The following is a 19,241-nucleotide window of genomic DNA, read 5'->3' as shown; positions in this document are numbered from 1 at the left end:
CATAGATATTTATAATTGTTAGCTCTTCCTGATGGATAGACCCTGTAATTATTATATAATGCCCTTCTTCATTTCTTGTTACAGTCTTTAATTTAAAGTCTAGTTTGTCTGATATAAGTATGGCTACTCCAGCTTTCTTTTGATTTCCAGTAACATGACAGATAGTTCTCCATCCCCTCACTTTCTTCCTGAAGGTGTCCTCAGGTCTAAAATGAGTCTTTTGTAGACAGCAAATAGATGGGTCTTGTTTTTTTATCCATTCTGATACCCTATATCTTTTGGTGGAGCATTTAGTCCATTTACATTCCGTGTTATTATTGAAAGATATGGGTTTAGAGTCATTGTGATTTCTGTAGATTTCATGCTTGTAGTGATGTGTCTGGTACTCAGGTCCTTGCAACATTTCACTCACAGAATCCCCCTTAGGATCTCTTGTAGTGCTGGTTTAATGGTGATGAATTCCTTCAGTTTTTGTTTGGGAAGACCTTTATCTCTCCTTCTATTCTGAATGACAGACTTGCTGGATAAAAGATTCTCAGCCACATATTTTTTCTCTTCATCACATTGAAGATCTCCTGCCATTCCTTTCTGGCCTGCCAAGTTTCAGTAGATAGGTCTGTCACTAGTCTTATTGGTCTCCCTTTATGTGTTTGAGCATGTTTATCCCTAGCTGCTTTCAGAATTTTCTCATTATCATTGTATTTTGCCAGTTTCACTATGATAATAAGTCTTGGAGAAGATCAATTCAAGTTACATCTGAAGGGAGTTCTCTGTGCCTCTTGGGTTTCAATGCCTTTTCCTTCCTAGATCAGGGAAGTTCTCAGCTATGATTTGTTCAACTACACCTTCAGCCCCTGTCTCTCTCTCTTCTTTTTCTGGAATTCATATGATAAGGATATTGTTCCATTTGATTATATCATTTAGTTCTCTAATGTTTCCCTCATACTCCTGGATTTTTTTAATCTCTCTTTTTCTCAGCTTCCTCTTTTTCCATAATTTTATCTTCTAATTCACCTATTCCCTCCTCTGCCTCTTCAATTCATGCTATGGCCACCTCCATTTTATTTTGCACTTCATTTGTAGCATTTTTTAGCTCCTCATGACTATTTCTTAGTCCCTTGACCTCTGTAGCAATAGGTTCTCTGTTGTTCTCTATGCTTTTTTCAAGCCCAGTGATTAATTTTATGACTATTATTCTAAATTGTTGTTCCATTTTATTGCTTAAATCGTTTTTGATCAATTCATTAGCTGTTGCTACTTCTTGGAGTTTCTTTTGAGGAGAATTCTTCCGTTTTGTCATTTTGGATAGTCCCTGGAGTGGTGCAGAACTGCAGGGCTCTTCCCCTGTGCTTGCTGGAGTAACTTGTGTTGGTGAGCAGGGCCACAGTTCAATCTGGATGTCTGCCCCCAGCCCACCACTGGGGCCACAGTCAGTCTGGTGTGTACCTTATCTTCCCCTCTCCCAGGAGGAGGACTCACTGTGGAGTGGTGTGGCCGTTGTCTGGGATACTTGCATACTGCCAGGCTTGTGGTGCTGTTTAGATGGGATCTGGCCAAGGGAATATTAGCCAAGGTGGATCCGCAAGGTGCACAGGGGCAGGAGGGGCAGGCTTAGCTAACTTTGCCTTTGGTGGTCCCTGTGGGAGGAGCCCTGCAGCACCAGGAGGGAGGCAGGCCCGTTGGAGGGATGGATCCACAGAAGCACAGCGTTGGGCATTTCTGTGGAGAAAGAAAGTTTAGTGACGGGAACTGGTTCCCTTTGGAATTTCGGCTGGGGGATGGGAGAGGGAAATGGCGCTTTCCAGCGCCTTTGTTCCCCCAACGAGCTGAGTTCTATCTTCTGGGGCTCAACAACTCTCCCTCACAGTGTCCTCTCGCCCTCCCCACTCTGCAAGAGCAGAGTTGTTGACTTTTAACGTTCCAGATGTTAAGTACTGCTGGCTGTCAGAACTCAGAGTCCAGCCCCTCTGCTTTTGCAAGCCAGACTTTGGGGGCTCTGCCTTGCCGGGCGGGCTGCCCCTCTACTGCCCCGGCTCCCTCCTGCCAGTCCATGTAGCATGCACCACCTCTCCACCATTCCTACCCTCTTCTGTGGGCCTCTTGTCTATGCTTGGTTCCAGAGAGTCCGTTCTGCTAGTCTTCTGGTGGTTTTCTGGGTTATTTAGGCAAATGTGGGTGGAATCTAAGTGATCAGCAGATGAGGTGAGACCAGCATCCTCCTATGCCACCATCTTCCCTCACCTTGTACAGACATGTTTTAATATACAACTTGCTTTTCAGTGGCCAGCTAGATTACAGGGCTTGAGTGGTTTATGTCTGGTTTACATTTATTTCAAGAAACAGTTTATTATCCTGGCTCCAATTATTTAAAAATAAGTAATGTATTATGCCTTTTTAACACTCCTGGTGGACAGTTCCTGAAGCTCCAATGACTTTAGTCATGCCCAAAGAATACATATAATTTATGTATGTAGATATTTATATTTTCTTCCAGCTGCTGCTGCTGCTAATAGCCAACACTTCTGTAGTAGTTACTATATTGCAGACATTATTCTAGGAGCTTGGCAAATGTTAACATATTTTATCTGTGAACAATCCTCTGACAAAGAAAATTCTATTATCCTTACTGTGTAGAAGAGGAAACGGATATACAAAGAAGTTAAAACTATGCCTAGTAACACAGCAAGTACGTGAGAGAGTAACTACTATCTCTTTCATCTGGTTAGAACTAATGACTGACTTCTTTTATCCTTTTTTCTTCTATTTTTCTGCATATAGCAGTAATATATAGAAGGCGCACATGGAGAAGGAAACTAGCATTTAATTAGGTTTGTTACATTATTTGATGCTTTTCAGTGCTTCACCTGGTTTTGTTCTTCATTTTACATACGTGTTATCATTTCCCTTATTTTATAAATGAAAGAACTAGAGTTCATAAGCATTATTATGCATGTTCCCATTCATACAGCAGTTTATACTAGAGCTGAGATTCAACCCCAGATTCAATGTAGGTGCTATCTCTGCACTATGGAAACTCCTTTGGCAGTATCAAAGGTTGTTTAGAGGAAACAAAACAAAAATGCATGGTTATTTTCTGCCAACACAGTATATTTTTCCATATCATTGAATTGATTGATAGTGTCTTAATTATTCATATTATGTAAATGAGCTAAAGCACAAGATCATGGGCCACATCCATACAGTGGCACTTATGGAATGGCCTGGCATTCAGAGTGAATGTATATAAGATTTTGTTCTTTGTGGGAGCCTGTAATATTGTTTTATTATAATAGACTGGGGTAGTGTTGCCAAACATCCTATTACACCTTCAATATAGCCTGGTTATTGCTTATTCTTCTCCAAGTGGATACTTAAAGAAATTCTGTTTATTACATGTATAAACATAGATATAGATACCACATATATATGTATCTACATATATAGATACCACAGTTATCTTCATTCACTTTGCCAAAGGCAAGTTTTATTAAAATTTTTTAAAAAATGGTTTTCTCTTTCTTAATTTTATCGAAAAGTAGAGCAATGTGACCTCCAGAACCAAATGTTGTAAATGTCAGGAACTTGCAATTTTAATTGATTTTAAAACTGCTTGTTTCTACCTAGGGTTGCATTTTTTGGCTCAGTTTTTGTTGTGAAGAATGAAAATAATTGATTCCTTACCTCTCCATTTGCCTGTTTTCTTGTCTTCAATAAATATTTAAAATACCAGAATGTAGATTGTTATGATTGGCCTTTTCGGTGATTGGAAGCAAAAAATCCCTTCTTCCTATCCAAAAGGAACTTCAATTATGTAGTGAACTCTTAAAAGATGCTTGTTTAATGACTATTCATTCTTGTATTGTTGAGTTAACCCAAAGCATTGACTGAGTTCTGTTTACTTGACCTAGGGACCTGAGAATAGAGAAATAAATGAGCGAGTTCCTATGGGTAACAATACGTTTTTTAGTTTGGGCATTTTAAAATGATTTAATCTAGGGGTGCCTGGGTGGCGCAGTCGGTTAAGCGTCCGACTTCAGCCAGGTCACGATCTCGCGGTCCGGGAGTTCGAGCCCCGCTCGGGCTCTGGGCTGATGGCTCGGAGCCTGGAGCCTGTTTCCGATTCTGTGTCTCCCTCTCTCTCTGCCCCTCCCCCATTCATGCTCTGTCTCTCTCTGTCCCAGAAATAAATAAATGTTGAAAAAAAAAAATTTAAAAAAAAAATGATTTAATCTATTTATTTTTTTAAAAGTTCTAAAGAACTATATTTTTTTTAAGTATTGGACTCTTTCAAAGTCTAGTGAATAAAAATGATAATTTCTACCTTCTGTTCTCCTTTTTCTTACTTGCATAGATCTTTCTAAAGTTTTGTGGTTTTTTTTTTCCCCTAAGAAAAATAGAAACACACCCTCAAACTTCACAGTTTAAGAAATTGGGTCATACTGTCTGTTGATTACTTTTTGTTTTTTGTTTGTTTGTTTGTTTGTTTTTTACTAACAACACATGAGAAGTATCTTTCCAGTTCAGTAATTCTAGTTTTTTGGTCCATGGATTTCTCAGTCCTCAAAGGTTTCAATGGTTTTCTGTCTAGGATTTCTTAAAAATTTTTTGCCTATTGTTCGCACCCCTTCTTGAATTCTGATATATATTTTTTATCTCTGGATTTCTGTTAAGCTATATGAATGTTTAATCCTCCATCTTTTTTTATTTTTATTTTTTATATTTTTATTTTATTATTATTTATTAAATTTTACTTACAGTATAGTTAACATTCAGTGTTATATTAGTTTCAGGTGTACAATATAGTGATTCATCAGTTCCATATATTACTCAGTGTGCATCACGATAAGTATATTCTTAATCCCCTTCACCAATTTCCCCCAGTCCCCCACCCACCTCCCCTCTGGTAACCACTGGTTTATTCTCTATAGCTAAGAGTCAGTTTCTTGGTTTTAGCGCTCTCTCTCTCTCTCTCTCTCCCCCTTTTTTTCCCTTTGCTCCTTTGTTTTGCTTCTTAAATTCTAAATGTTAGTGAAATCATATATTATCTGTCTTTCTCTGACTGGCTTATTTTGTATAACTTGTACTATTTAGCTCCATCCATGTTGTTGCAAATGCAAGATTTCAGTATTTTTATGGCTAAATAATATTTTATTGTACATATATACTATGTCTTCCTTTTTCTTTTTATGTGTATGTGAATGTATTTCTTCAACAAATATATATTTTATTAAGTTTTTAATTTTAATTCCAGTATAGTTAACATACAGTGTTCTATAAGATTCAACTGTACAATATAGTGATTTAGCAATACTATACATTACTCAGCGCTCATCATGAGAAGTGTACTCTCTTTGCAGGAATGTCTGTGACTTCTGCCCATTTTTTAATTGGATTATTTGTTTTGGGGTGTTGAGTTATATAAGTTCTTTATATATTGTGGACACTAACCGTTGATCAAATATGTCATTTGAAAATATCTTCTCTCACTCAGTAGGCTGACTTTTAGCTTTGTTGGTTGTTTCCTTTGCACTACAGAAGCTTTTTGCTTTGATGTAGTCCCAGTAGTTTATTTTTGCTTTTATTTCCCTTGCCTCAGAAGACATACCAAGAAAAATGGTACAGCTGATGTTGGAGAAATTACTGGCTGTGCTCTCTTCTAGGATTTTTGTGGTTTTAGGTCTCACATTCAGGTCCTTAATCCGTTTTGAGTTGATTTTTGTGTATGGTGTAAGAAAGTGGTCCAGTTTCATTCTTTTGCAGTTCATTTTTCCCAGCACCATTTGTTGAAGAGACCATCTTTTTCCCATTGCAAATTATTCCCTCCTTTTTCAAAGATTAATTGACCATATAATTTTAGAATTATTTCCAGGTTTTCTGTTCTGTTCTGTTGATCTGTGTGTCTGTTTTTGTGCCAGTACCATACTGTTTTGATTACTATCACTTTCTAATATAACTTGAAGTATTGTATTGTGAGATCTCCAGTTTTGTTATCTTTTCCAAGACTTGTTTGGGTATTGAGGGCATTTTATGATTTCATACAACTTTTAGGATTCTTTGTTCTATAATTCTGTGAAAAATGCTGTCGGTATTTTGACAGGGATTGTGTTAAATCTGTAGATTGCTTTGGGTAGTATAGACATTTTAACAATATTTATTCTTCTAATCCATGAGCATGGAATGTCTTTCCATTTCTTTCTGTCATCTTCAATTTCTTTCATCAGTGTTTTATATTTTTCTGTGTATAGGAAGTATATTTCATTTCTTTGGAAAAGTTTATTCCCAACTATTTTATTATTTTTGGTGCAGTTGTAAATGAATTGTTTTTCTTTTAATTTTTCTTTCTGCTGCTTCATTATTAATGTATAGAAATGCAACAGATTTCTGGGGCACCTGGGTGGCTCATTCAGTTGAGTGTCCAACTTTGGCTCAGGTCATGAACTCATGGTTTGTGAGTTCAAGCCCTACATCAGACTCTGTGCTGACAGCTCAGAGCCTGGAGCCTGCTTCAGATTCTTTGTCTCCCTCTCTCTCTGTCCCTCCCCCATTCATACTTTGTCTCTCTCTCCCTCAAAAATAAACAAACATTAAAAAAAACCCAAACAAATTTCTGTATATTGGTTTTGTATCATGTAACCCTACTGAATTCCATTTATTAGTTCTAGTAATTTTTTGGTGGAGTGTTTAGGGTTTTTTTTATGTATAATATCATGTCATTTGCAGATAGTGGAAGTTTTATTTCTTCCTTACCAATTTGGAGGCCTTTTATTTCTTTTTGTTGTCTTAATTGCTGTGGCTAGGACTTCCAGTATTAGGTTGAATAAAGGTGGTAAGAGTGGACATCCTTGTCTTGTTCCTGATCTTAGGGGAATAGCTCTCAATTTTCCCCATTGACTATGATGTTTTCTGTAAGTTTTTTATATAAAGTCTTTATTATGATTTGAGGTATGTTTCCTCTAAACCTACTTTGTTGAGGATTTTTTTCATGAATGGATGTTGTACTTTGTCAAATGCTTTTTTTCTGCATCTGTTGAAATGATAATATGGTTTTTCATCCTTTTTCCTATTCATGTAATGTGTCATGTTGATTGGTTTGTGAATATTGAACTGCCATTGCATCCCGGGAATAAGTCCCACTAGATTATGGTGAAGGTTTTGTTAATGTATTTGGATGAGTTTGCTAACATTCTGTTGAGGATTTTTACATCTATGTTTACCAGAAATATTGGCCTGTAGTTATGTTTTTTTGGTGTGTGGTGTCTTCATCTGTTTTGGTATCAGGTAATGCTGACCTCATAGAAAAAAATTGAAAGTTTTCCTTACTATTTTATTTTTTAGAAAAGTTTGAGAACAGGTGTAAACTCTTCTTTAAATATTTGGTAGAATTCACCTTTGAAGTTGTATGGTCCTGGAGTTTTGTTTTTTGGGAAGTTTTCTTATTATTGATTCAATCTGTTTACTGGTTATCAATCTGTTCAAATATTCTGTTTCTTCTGGTTGACTTTTAGTAGGTTATCTGTCTCTATGAATTTGTCCATTTTTTTCTAGTCTGTCCAATTTGTTGGCATATAATTTTTCATAATGCTCACTTAAGCCGTTTGTATTTCTTTGGTAGAGGCTGTTATGTCTCTTTCATTTGTGATTTTGTTTATTTGCATCCTATCTTTCTTTCTTTTTTTTTTTTTTGAGTCTAGCTAGAAGTTTATCGATTGTGTTGATCTTTTCAAGGAAACAGTTCCTTGTTCATTATTATTTTTTTTTAGTGTCTCTATCATTTATTTATGCTTTAATCTTTATTATTTCCTTCTTTCTGCTGACTTTGGGTTTTGTTTGGTCCTCCTTTCCTACCTCCTTTAGGTATAAGCTTAGGTATTTATTTGATATTTTTATTGCTTCTTGATGTAGGCCTGCATTCCTGTATTCTTCCATCTTTGGATCACTTGCTGCATCCCAAACATTTTCACCATTAGGTTTTCATTTTCATTTTACTTCAAGTAATTTTTTATTCTTCTTTTATTTCTTTTTTTTTTTTTAATTTTTTTTTTCAACGTTTATTTATTTTTGGGACAGAGAGAGACAGAGCATGAACGGGGGAGGGGCAGAGAGAGAAGGAGACACAGAATCCGAAACAGGCTCCAGGCTCTGAGCCGTCAGCCCTGAGCCTGACGCGGGGCTCGAACTCACGGAGCGCGAGATCATGACCTGGCTGAAGTCGGACGCTTAACCGACTGTGCCACCCAGGCGCCCCTCTTCTTTTATTTCTTGGTTGACTTATTCACTGGTTAGTAGCATGTTTTTTAACCTCCATGTATTTGTGCTCTTACCAGATTTTTCTTGTGGTTGATTTCTAATTTCATAGCATTGTGGTCAGAAAAGATGCATGGTATGACTTCAATTTCTTTGAATTTCTTGAGGTGTTTTTGGTGGTCTAATATGTGATGTATTCTGGAGTATGTTCTATGTGCACTTGAAAAGAATGTGTATTCTCTTTTATTTATTTTTTTTTTAAATATTTATTCATTTTTGAGGGTGAGAGAGACAGAGTATAAGTCGGGGAGGGGCAGAGAAAGAGGGAGACAGAGAATCTGAAGCAGGCTCCAGTCTCTGAGCTATCAGCACAGAGTCAGACATGGGGGTCGAATGCATGAACTGCAAGATCATGACCTGAGCTGAAGTTGGACTTTTAACTGATTGAGCCACCCAGGCAGCCCTATTCTCTTTAAGAATGGAATGTTCTAAATATAACTATGAAATCCAACTGGTCCAGTGTGTTATTCAAAGCCACTGTTTTCTTGTTGATTTTCTGTCTGTATGATCTGTCCTTTATATAAGTGGGCTATTGAAATCCCTTACTATTATTGTATTACTATCAATTAATTCTTTTATGTTTGTTGTTAACTTTTTTATGTATTTGGGTGCTTTCATGGTGGGTACATAAATATTAAGAATTGTTATATCTCTTGTTTTATTGTTCTTCCATTATTATATAGTGTCATTTGTCTCTTGTTACAGTCTGTTTTAAGGTCTAATTTGTCTTATCATAAGTATAGTACTCTTGACATCCCTTTGCATGATAAATGTTTCTCCAACCCTTCACTTTCAATCTGTATGGGTCTTTAGTTCTGAAATGAGTCTCTTATAGGCAGTATTTAGACAGGTTGATTTTTTTATTCTGACACCCTGTGTCTTCTGACTGGAGTTTTTAGTCCATTTACTTTCAAAGTAATTATTGATAGATAGGTATTTATTGCCATTTTGTTACTGTTTTGTGGTCATTTTTGTAGTTTTTCTATGGTCCTTTCTTCTTTTTCTCTCTTTCACAGGTTGCTGGCTTCCTTTAGTGATAAACTTGGATTTCTTTCTCTTTATTCTTAGTATATCTGATACTAGGTTTTGATTGGTTACCATTAGGTTTGTGTATAACATCATCTGCATATAGTAGTTTATATTAAGTTGATGGTCACTTAAGTTAGAACCCATTCTTTCTTCTTACCCTCCCCTCCATGTTTCAGGTATATGGTGTCTTTATTTCACATCCTTTTATTTTGTGAATCTTTCACGGATTTTGACAGATATATTTATTTTTACTGCTTTTGTGTTTCCTACTTTACATACTCTTACTTACGATCTTTCCTTTCCACTCAGATTGTTTCCTTAAATTTCTTATAGGGCTGTGTAGTGGTCATGAATTCCTTCAGCTTTTATTTGTCTATGGAACTATCTCTTCTATTCTGAATGGTAGTCATGCTTAATAGAGAATTCTGGCTGCATATTTTTTTCATTTTAGCACTTTGAATACAGCATGTCAGTCACTTATACACTGCAAAGTTTCTGCTGAAAAATCTACTCATAGCCTATGGAATTTCCCCTGTATGTAACTGTGTTCTTTTCTCTTGCTGCTTTTAAAAACATTTTGTTTTTAAGATTTTATTTTTAGGTAATCTCTACACCCAAAGCAGGGCTCAAGTTTACAATCCTAAAATCAAGAGTTGCATGTTCCACTGACTGAGCCAACCAGGTGCCTCTCTCTTGCTGCTTTTGAGGTTCTTTATTATTAATATTCCCCATTTTTATTACTATACATCTGTGATGATTTCCTTGGGTTGATTTTTTTTGGGGGGGTGGGGGGGATCTCTTTGCCTCCTGAATATATATTTCCTTTGCATAAGGAATATATATTCTCTGCATAACTTTTTTTTCTTTCAGGTTGCTCATTCATTCTTCTGCTTCTTTAGCCTGGTATTTATTTCATCTAGTGTATTTTTAACTTCATTTGTTGTTTTCTTCATCTCTGATTGGCTCTTTTTTGTCTCTTTGTTAAGGGTCTCACTGATAATTCTCTACTCTTTTCTCAAGTGCAGTAAGTATCTTTCTGAACATTTTTTAAATTCTCTAATCAGGCATATTACTTGTATCCATTTGTCTTAGTTTGTCTTGTTTTGTTTTGTTTTGTTTTGTTTTTCATTGGGGACATACTCCTCATTTTACCTAACTCTCTGAGTCTGTTTTTTTTTTGTGTCAGGAAATTCAGCTATATCTCCTGCTATTGAATGTAGTGGCCTTATGAAGAAAAGGTCTTGTAGTCCCCTGAAATGTAGTTCCCCTGTTTCCCACCTAGTGCTTCACATGGTGTCTCCTATATGTGTTGAATGTGCTTGTCATTTGTCCTGGTTCCTTTTTCCTTCAGTCCAGTTGTCTGCAGAGACTCTCTTTCCTATTGTGGGCAGTGTTTTGTACCTAGCTGGGAAATGGTGTGCAGTTTTAACAAGGTGTGCTATGCTTGTAAAATGAGACCTACAGCTTTGAGGATCCAAGCTGCATGCAAAGGGTGCATAATTTTACCAAGGTGCTCCTAGGGTTTCCTCAGGGTCCACAGCTGCTGCTGCCAGAGCTGCAGTCTTGCAAAATGCATGGGTGGAAAGAGGCAGTGTTGGCAAGGTTTGTGCTGTGGGAGGGGGCCCACAGTGCTGGGACTGAGGCAGGCATGACTGGAAAGAGTGGATAAGTGGAAGCACAGGGATGTGTGACTTAGTGTAAGCACATTAGGTAGTGAAATTCAGAGCATGCTAGTTTCTGCAGGTGGCCATGTGTTTGTGCTGAGGGGTGAAAGAGGGCAATGGTACCTTCTAGCTCCTTTGTTCCTGGAGAAGTCTTCCCCTGGATACCCTCTGAGATGAGTAAATAACTCTTCCCCCTATATGCCCTGATGCTTTTGAAAGTGCTGCTTCTAGCCTGTATCTTAAAGGCTATTTGTCCTGCTATCTCTTTAAGGGCAGAAACTTACTTTCCTATTGCCCTCAGGATCTTCCAGAATGGAGCTAGCTTTTTTTTTTTTTTTTTTTAATTCCAGGATTTAAGTCCCTCTTGTTTGTAAGAAGTCAGTAAATTCAGTCCTTTTTACTTTCAAAGCCAAATGTTATGAGGATTCCTATCTTCCTTGTGAGCTCCCTGGTGTGATAGTCTGTTTCTCACCCTTCTTCAGTGCTTCCAGCTCCCTCCAGACCACAGATGGCCACCTCTGTTTTGCTTCTCCACTATATCTCCACCCTTTCTACCCTCTTTGATGTGGACTCTTCTCTACCTTTAGATGTGGAGTTTATTCTGCCAGTCTTTGGGTTGTTTCTGAGTTATTTATGCTGATGTCAGTGTTATCTAGCTGTATTCATGGGACAGTGTGAACTTAGGGTCCTCTTGCTCCACCATCTTCCAGCCTCCTTCTAACCCACCATCTTTATTTTTTTTTTAATGTTTATTTTTGAGAGAGAGAGACAGAGCATGAGCAGGGAAGGGGCAGAGGGAGAGGGAGACACAGAATCTGAAGCAGGCTCCAGGCTCTGAGCTGTCAGCACAGAGCCTGATGCAGGGCTCGAACTCATGAGCCTTGAGATCATGACCTGAGCCGAAGTCGGGTGCTCAACTGACTGAGCCACCCAGGCACCCCAAATCCACCATCTTTAAATGGAAGCTAGTTTTAATTTTTTATTGACTTGAATTATTTTCATATATTACTGGAGAATATTAAGAAATATCATATTTCCACCACATGTGATGAAAATTTTCATTATAGTAACAAAATATTTGAATTTTTTCTCAGGGTGGTATTTGGTATTCCTAAATACTTTTTTTTTTTTTTTAATTTTTTTTTTCAACGTTTATTTATTTTTGGGACAGAGAGAGACAGAGCATGAACGGGGGAGGGGCAGAGAGAGAGGGAGACACAGAATCGGAAGCAGGCTCCAGGCTCTGAGCCATCAGCCCAGAGCCTGACGCGGGGCTCGAACTCACAGACTGCAAGATCGTGACCTGGCTGAAGTCGGACGCTTAACCGACTGCGCCACCCAGGCGCCCCAATACTTTTTTTTTTTAATAAGTAATCTAATTTGATCTGGCCTCAGAATCTTAAGAAAATTATAACAGATTTAAAATCTAGCAAAAGCAATGAAAATAAACTGATATTTCATAATGTAGGATCTTTAGGGGATTTTCGGTAAACTAAACATATTTTGAATTATTTTGCATATGGTAAAAAATGTAGTAGAAAGAATATTGGGCTCGGATTCAGGTGATCTATGTTAGAATCCTGGTTCTGAAGCTTGGAACAAAGAAACTGAAGTTCTCAGCAACGTCATGAACCATCTTAAGATTACAAAGCTTTCTCTCTACCTTATAATGTTGTTTTGAGAATCCCATGGAAAAGAATATGTGAATAGCTTTGTAATATAATTAGTTACAAACAATAAAGGTTTTTTTTTTCTTAGTACATTTGCTTTTATCATCTGGAAAAACATATAGTGAAGGTTAATGCTAATTTTAGGTAAAATGGTTGGGATCACTGTAACATATTTACCTTCTGTGAAGGATCTGTGTTTTCTAAAGAAGTAAGTTGATGTAATAACTTTGGTGAATGTGAACCCTACTTCTACCCCAAAATAAAAATTCAGACTCTTAACTAAAACTGTGCCACTAAGTCATAAAACAAGAGAGCCAACTAAGGAGTAATGTAAGTTGGGTATAAACCCTTACTGTGATTTTATTTTATTTTCAGTGTATTTAAATGAAGCAGGGTTCAATTTTGTGAGAAAATGCATTCAAGCTGTGGAAACAAGAGGTAAGTGTTGTCTGACAGGTATATCATTAGTGTTCATTCTTATATAGGAACCTCTCAAAAAATGAGGATATATTTTATCATTAACATGAGATTAACTTTAAGAACTATATAAATGTATAAAATTATCTAAATACACAAATAGCTATAGTCTGAACTTTACCAAAAATCATACTGTATATTCTGTTTAACAATTTTTCATAATAAAGGCCTGATTTATTTCCATTTCATAGACTTTGTGTTATTTATTACTCCAAGCTCCTCTTCAATGTTTTTCAAGCTTTAGAGGAGGTAAGATTCCTAAGGAGCTGGTCTTCCTCCTTTCTTAATGTTATTCCCCTCAGTGATTTCACTCACAGTCACAATTCTAGCACCTTTACCCTCTCTAGTCATGGCCTTGAAGGCCACTCTAGTTGCCTGTTACACTCTTCCATTTCCAGGAAAACTTGTCTAAAGCAAAACTCATGGGCTTTGAAATTCTGTGAACTTAAACTCAAATTTTGGTGCTGCCATTTAGAAGTTTTGAGAAGTTAAGTACATTTCTTAAATCCTCTAAATCTATTTCCTCACCTTCAAAATGAAGGAAGTTGTTAAGGCCTTCCAGTTCTTCAACATGTAGGACTACATGACTGAAGAAATAGAGGATGAGAAATTCTAATCATTCTTTCCCATCTTTGATGGCTTTTTGTATTCAGATAGTAGTGAATGAGCAGAGTACTTTGCTACTTTGAAGATCTTTGAAAGACTTTCAAATCACTGTTTAGTGTCTGCTCTGAGAAATATATGTCTGATGGGTGTTTCCAGGGTAGATTTTCTGAAGTTAGACTGCAAAATTGAATAAGTAACTTTCAAATTCTGCATAGGGAAATGCCAGATGTTTTCAACATTCTGTACTTGTGATGCTATGTCTAAAGACATTCTTTTGTGGTTTTTCCTTCTCATTAGGCATCACTATTTTAGGCCTCTACCGAATAGGAGGAGTGAACTCCAAAGTTCAGAAACTCATGAACACAACATTTTGTAAGTTTTGAATGAAGCTAGTTACTTAATTTTTGTATTATAGATAATCCATACCATAGGTTTCTTTGAGATATATACTACTGCTGTTCTTTGAATATTTTCAAGAAATATTTAAAATTAACATTTGCATTCAGTTTTTAATGATCAATCAGAATTTGAGAGAGAGCCTTTTCATAATATTGAACTTTTTCTCAAGTGTCCTTTGGTTAGCTAGAGACACAGTGAGATTTATGGATACTAGATTCAGATTGCCTGGCTTGGAATCCTAATTCACCACTTAAAAGCTTTGTGACTTTGGATAATTTGTTTAACTTCTCTGTGCCTCAACCTTCTCATTCATAAAATGGAGAAGATAATAATAGTGCCTGCTTCACTGAGAGTGTGAGGATTGAATACGTTAATCCATAAAAGTATTTGGAAGCATGCCTGGCACATGACAAATGCTCAGTGATGTTAGCAATTAACAATAATTTTATTTGGAAAACTATTATTCCACAAGAAATCTTTGAGGTTTATAAAGTGTCAAGAGTGAAACTTGCACCAATTCACACAAACAACAATCCTAAGGTTAACTCTGTTGGCATCCTAAGAAATCAATGTCTCTGACCTACTATGTTTATATCCATCTTCTTTTAAAAAAATTTTTTTTAATGTTTATTTATTTTTGGGAGAGAGAGAGAGAGCCAGCGAGCAGGGGAGGGGCAGAGAGAGAGGGAGACACAGAACCCGAAGCAGGTTCCAGGCTCCAAGAGTTCAGCAAAGAGCCCAATGCGGGACTCAAACTCACAAACTGAGATGACCTAAGCTGAAGTCATACACTCAACCGACTGAGCCACCCAGGCGCCCACTTTGTGTCCATCTTCTTAATGGTGCAAGTGATGTTTTGAGCTGTACAGTTTAAACATCTTATTTTTATTCTTTACAGCTCCAAAATCCCCTCCTGATATTGACATTGATATTGAATTGTGGGATAATAAGACAATAACAAGTGGGCTGAAAAACTACCTCAGGTAAGGAGTGTTTAACTCGTACTCTGCATGTGATGTCTCTCTTAACCTCTGTGGGCATTGCCATATGACTCCATGGAACACCTGTGTGTGAGCTTTACTCCTTAGAGCAATTCTTTCACCTCACATGAAATAGCATAAGGTGGTAATGTTTATGTTTAGTGTTTTGGAACTTATACTTGGTTTTTCAACTAATAAACTTTAGAAGCTGCAATATTTTATGAATACTAAATAATAGTTTGTTTCATGTTAAATTTGAATGTAGTGTTTTCATGTATTTTTTAAAAATAAGTTGAAAGTGAAAGTTGTTTTTTGTTTGTTCGTTTGTTTGTTTGTTTTTAATTTAACTATAGTCCCCATATCTGAGAGAGATTTTTGCTGTTGTGGTTCAACAGTTCTTACAAAGTGAAAAAATCATTTTCCAGTCTGTCCTTTTAGCACAGTTGTGCCAAGAAATGCTGCTAAAGGGCCTTCTTTGAGATCTGCATTTTGGGACTGCCTGGAATCACCCTAGTAGGACTTTATCTTACTCCCTAATTACCCAATTCTTAAAGAAGTACTAGAAATTCAGGGGAAATAAAAAGATATTGCCATTCTAATGCCCTCTTCTTTCTCCGTTGTAGGTGCCTTGCAGAACCACTGATGACTTACAAATTACACAAGGATTTTATTGTTGCAGTTAGTAAGTACACTTCCATTGAATGCATTATAATTGATATAGTTTTATGCTGTATCACTTAGAGGTATAAATTTAAACCAGGTAGTTAAGATTTTCCTACATATTGCTTAAGAAACTATCAATCTGATGCTTAATAGTTGACAATATGGTTTGTAAGCAAGTAAGAAATTGCAGAATGGTAGATTAAAGACCTAAATGTGAGACGTGAAACAGTAAAACCAGAAGACATTAGTAGTTTCTTTGACATTAACTAAAGAAACATTTATCTAGATGTGTCTCTTCTGGCAAGGAAATCAAAAAGCAATTGGGAGGGCACTAAAATAAAAAGGTTTTACACAGTGAAGGAAACCATCAATGAAACAAAATGGCAACCTCCTGAATGGGAGAAAATATTTGCAAGTGTTATATCCAATAAGGGGTTAATATCCAAAATATGTAAAGAAGTTACACAACTCAACACTAAAAAACTAATATGATTAAAAAAGGGGAAGACCTGAAGAGACATTTTTCCCAAGCAGACATACAGATGGCCAATAGACATATGAAAAGATGCTTAACATCACTCATCAACAGACAAATACAAATCAAAACTACAATGAGATATCACTTCACACCAGTCAGAATGGCTAAAATTAATAACACAAGAAACAAGTGTTGGTGAGGATGCAGGGGGAAAAAAAGGAACCCTTTTGCACTGTTGGTGGGAATACAAACTGGTGCAGCCACTCTAGAAAACATTATGAAAGTTCCTCAAAATATTAAAAATAGAATTACCATATGATCCAGTATTTCTGCTAGTATTTACCCGAAGAAAACGAAAACACCATTTCAGAAAGATAATGCACCCCATGTTTATTGCAGCATTATTTACAAGACATAACAACAACAGAAGTGTCCATCAATATATGAATGGATAAAGAAGATGTGGTATATATATACAATGTAATGTTACTAAACCATAAGAAAGAATGAAATCTTGACCTTTGCAGCAACATGGATGGACCTAGAGAGTATAATGCTAAGTGAAATAAGTCAGATAGAAAAAGACGAATACCATATGATTTTACTCATATGTGGAACTTAAGAAACTAGAAAAAGAAAAAGACAGAAAGGAAACAAACTCTTAAATACAGAGAACAAAACTGGTGGTTGTCAGAAGAGAGGTGGAGAGTGGAATGGGAGAAATAGATAATGGGAATTAAGAATACACTTTCCTTGATTTAAAAAATATTGAAGAATGAATTAAAAGATTTTGTCACTTAATAAGACTTCTTTGGAGTGACTGGTGTGCTAACAGGAATTATTTTAAATACATTTTACTCAGTCGATGAATGTCAGTACCTTACAAGAGCAACTTTATTGTTAAATTGACAACACTACAAAAATGCAGTTATGCCACCCACTCATACTCATGTGCTATATTCCTAAATCTGGAGAGTAAAGTCAGGTATTTGGGGCAGGTAACAGGCACTTCCAACAATCCTTCGCCCCCCCCCCCCAATTATCACATATCTATGTCATTTATTTAGATCTATGATTGCCATAATAGGAGGTATATAGATAGGCTTAATTCAAAAATTGTGGGGAGGGGCTCAGTGAAAAACATGTAGCCTGAAAAATTAGAAATATGTACTTTTAAAACACTGAGATGAAAGTGCTGGGTTGCCATCTCAGCCATCACAACAGTTTGTAACTGCTAGGCATTAGCATTTCATTGTTAAGATATATGAGGTGTGACTGTACCAAGTATTTTTCACAGTCCAAGAAAGAAAGCATTTGCATTAATTTATTGCCATGCATTATAATGTCACAGGTAATGTTGTCTGCTGATAAGTGTCAGATAACATTGTGACCTTGGTTTTCAGTCCAGCATACATGACTGATCACATGGTCTCATAAACACCTATACCACTTAGCTTTCTCCTGAAACCTCTCCACTCTATATTCTCTTCATCAGAATCTATTAGATGAACAAGACCTTAGAAATATATAATTTCACCCCTCATTTTACTGACTAGGTCCCAGAGTAGGCAAGTGACTTTCTCCACGGTATTAGTAAATTGATGGCAAAATCAGGGCTATAAGCCAATTTTTTTGACTCTTAACCTAGAACTTACTTACAGAAATTTTGTGTTATAACATGGCATTTGAGACACTTAGTTAAGTGCTAAATGATCTGGTTGTTTTAATAAAAGCATTTGGTCATAAGATTTTTTTTCTCCACTTCCATGGCAAATAATAATCACATTATTCACTACCATGATAATTAAAATATATTCCTATGTATAAGAATTCATCTTTTGTCTGGCGCAAAGATAATCCCATGTAGTAGATAATAAGGTAATAAAAGTAAGTATTATTTGGAAATTTAGCTCTGTAAAAAGGGGAAGTTGTTCAGAAATTAAAAGGTGCCTCACAGAATTCCCTGGAAAACAGTATGGATTAGGCCTTCCATGGGCCTGCAACTAGGAACTACAGAATTGGGAGTTTATGTTTCTCTCCCCACCCTTTTAGGAGCATCTCTTCTCTCTGTTCTTTGCTGCATATCTACCTCATTCTTATCTCCCTTTCCAGTTAGATTTTCTTGGCTTTGGAGCACATTTGGTTATGCCATCCCTAGTTTTACACTATATGCCATTTCACATACTCAGCAGACAGATCAGAGTTTTGATGTCTCCATTCCAACCCCTGGGAGACCTTGTGTTTGGCCCAGCATGAGCCAGCTCTTTTCCCACCTCATGTTCCGCACCTTTCAGAGAAAGGGTTTGGCATGGTGGGTAGTCACCCTAGAATTAGTTTATTGTAGTAAGAGTATGTTAATAGATCTTCATTCTGAAGTGTTAGCCTTTTCTCTAGCAGACATGTCAACATGTTGTCTTTTGCCTGGCAAACTAGACTTACTTTAGATTTTTTTCTTCTTTTCAGATTTCCCATTGTCAGCATGGGCTTAGAATCTATTAGGCCTCTGCATAATAATACTGACACCTCAGAAAAGTAATTCCCTGTTACCTTTAAATCTACAAAATTTGGAAAAGAATGCCTTCTTCCTTCTGTCTGATGGAGTCACTAGGAGGTTTCTGTGTGATAGAGTATATTATATTGCCTGGAACATTAGGCAGTCTGTACCAATAGCTGTGATCACTCCATTGCTAAAGTTTTGATTTTATCCTTGTGTAGCAAAACCAAAGCAGGCGATGAGTTCTGGTTGTATAGAAGTTCAGTGGCTATGAGCACAGGTCTGGATTAGATGGAACTGGGTTAGTCTGGCATATTTATTTACTTAACTAACTTCATGACCATGGTCAGGTTACTCAACCTCTCTAAGCCTTAGAGAATGATAGTGATGAACTGCATGAAGCAATGTTTATAAGGCATAAGGGTGGGAGTGTTTATAATGTTTAGATTATTAATGTTTATGTACACATTTGAATGC

At 36.6% G+C, this 19,241-nt stretch overlaps 1 protein-coding gene across 1 annotated transcript in view; it reads left to right on the top strand.

Moving 5' to 3' along the window:
• ARHGAP42 (Rho GTPase activating protein 42) overlaps positions 1-19,241 on the top strand; it is a 326,220-nt gene that overhangs the window by 276,817 nt on the left and 30,162 nt on the right. Inside the window, exons 13-16 of the mRNA XM_047877771.1 lie at positions 13,043-13,105; positions 14,048-14,122; positions 15,048-15,132; positions 15,753-15,811. Coding sequence (XP_047733727.1) covers positions 13,043-13,105; positions 14,048-14,122; positions 15,048-15,132; positions 15,753-15,811 — 282 coding nt within the window. The remainder of the gene's footprint in view (positions 1-13,042; positions 13,106-14,047; positions 14,123-15,047; positions 15,133-15,752; positions 15,812-19,241) is intronic.

Source organism: Prionailurus viverrinus, chromosome D1 (genome assembly GCF_022837055.1).
Source record: "Prionailurus viverrinus isolate Anna chromosome D1, UM_Priviv_1.0, whole genome shotgun sequence".
Lineage (NCBI taxonomy): Eukaryota > Metazoa > Chordata > Mammalia > Carnivora > Felidae > Prionailurus > Prionailurus viverrinus.
This window is presented reverse-complemented; position numbering and strand designations above follow the sequence as displayed.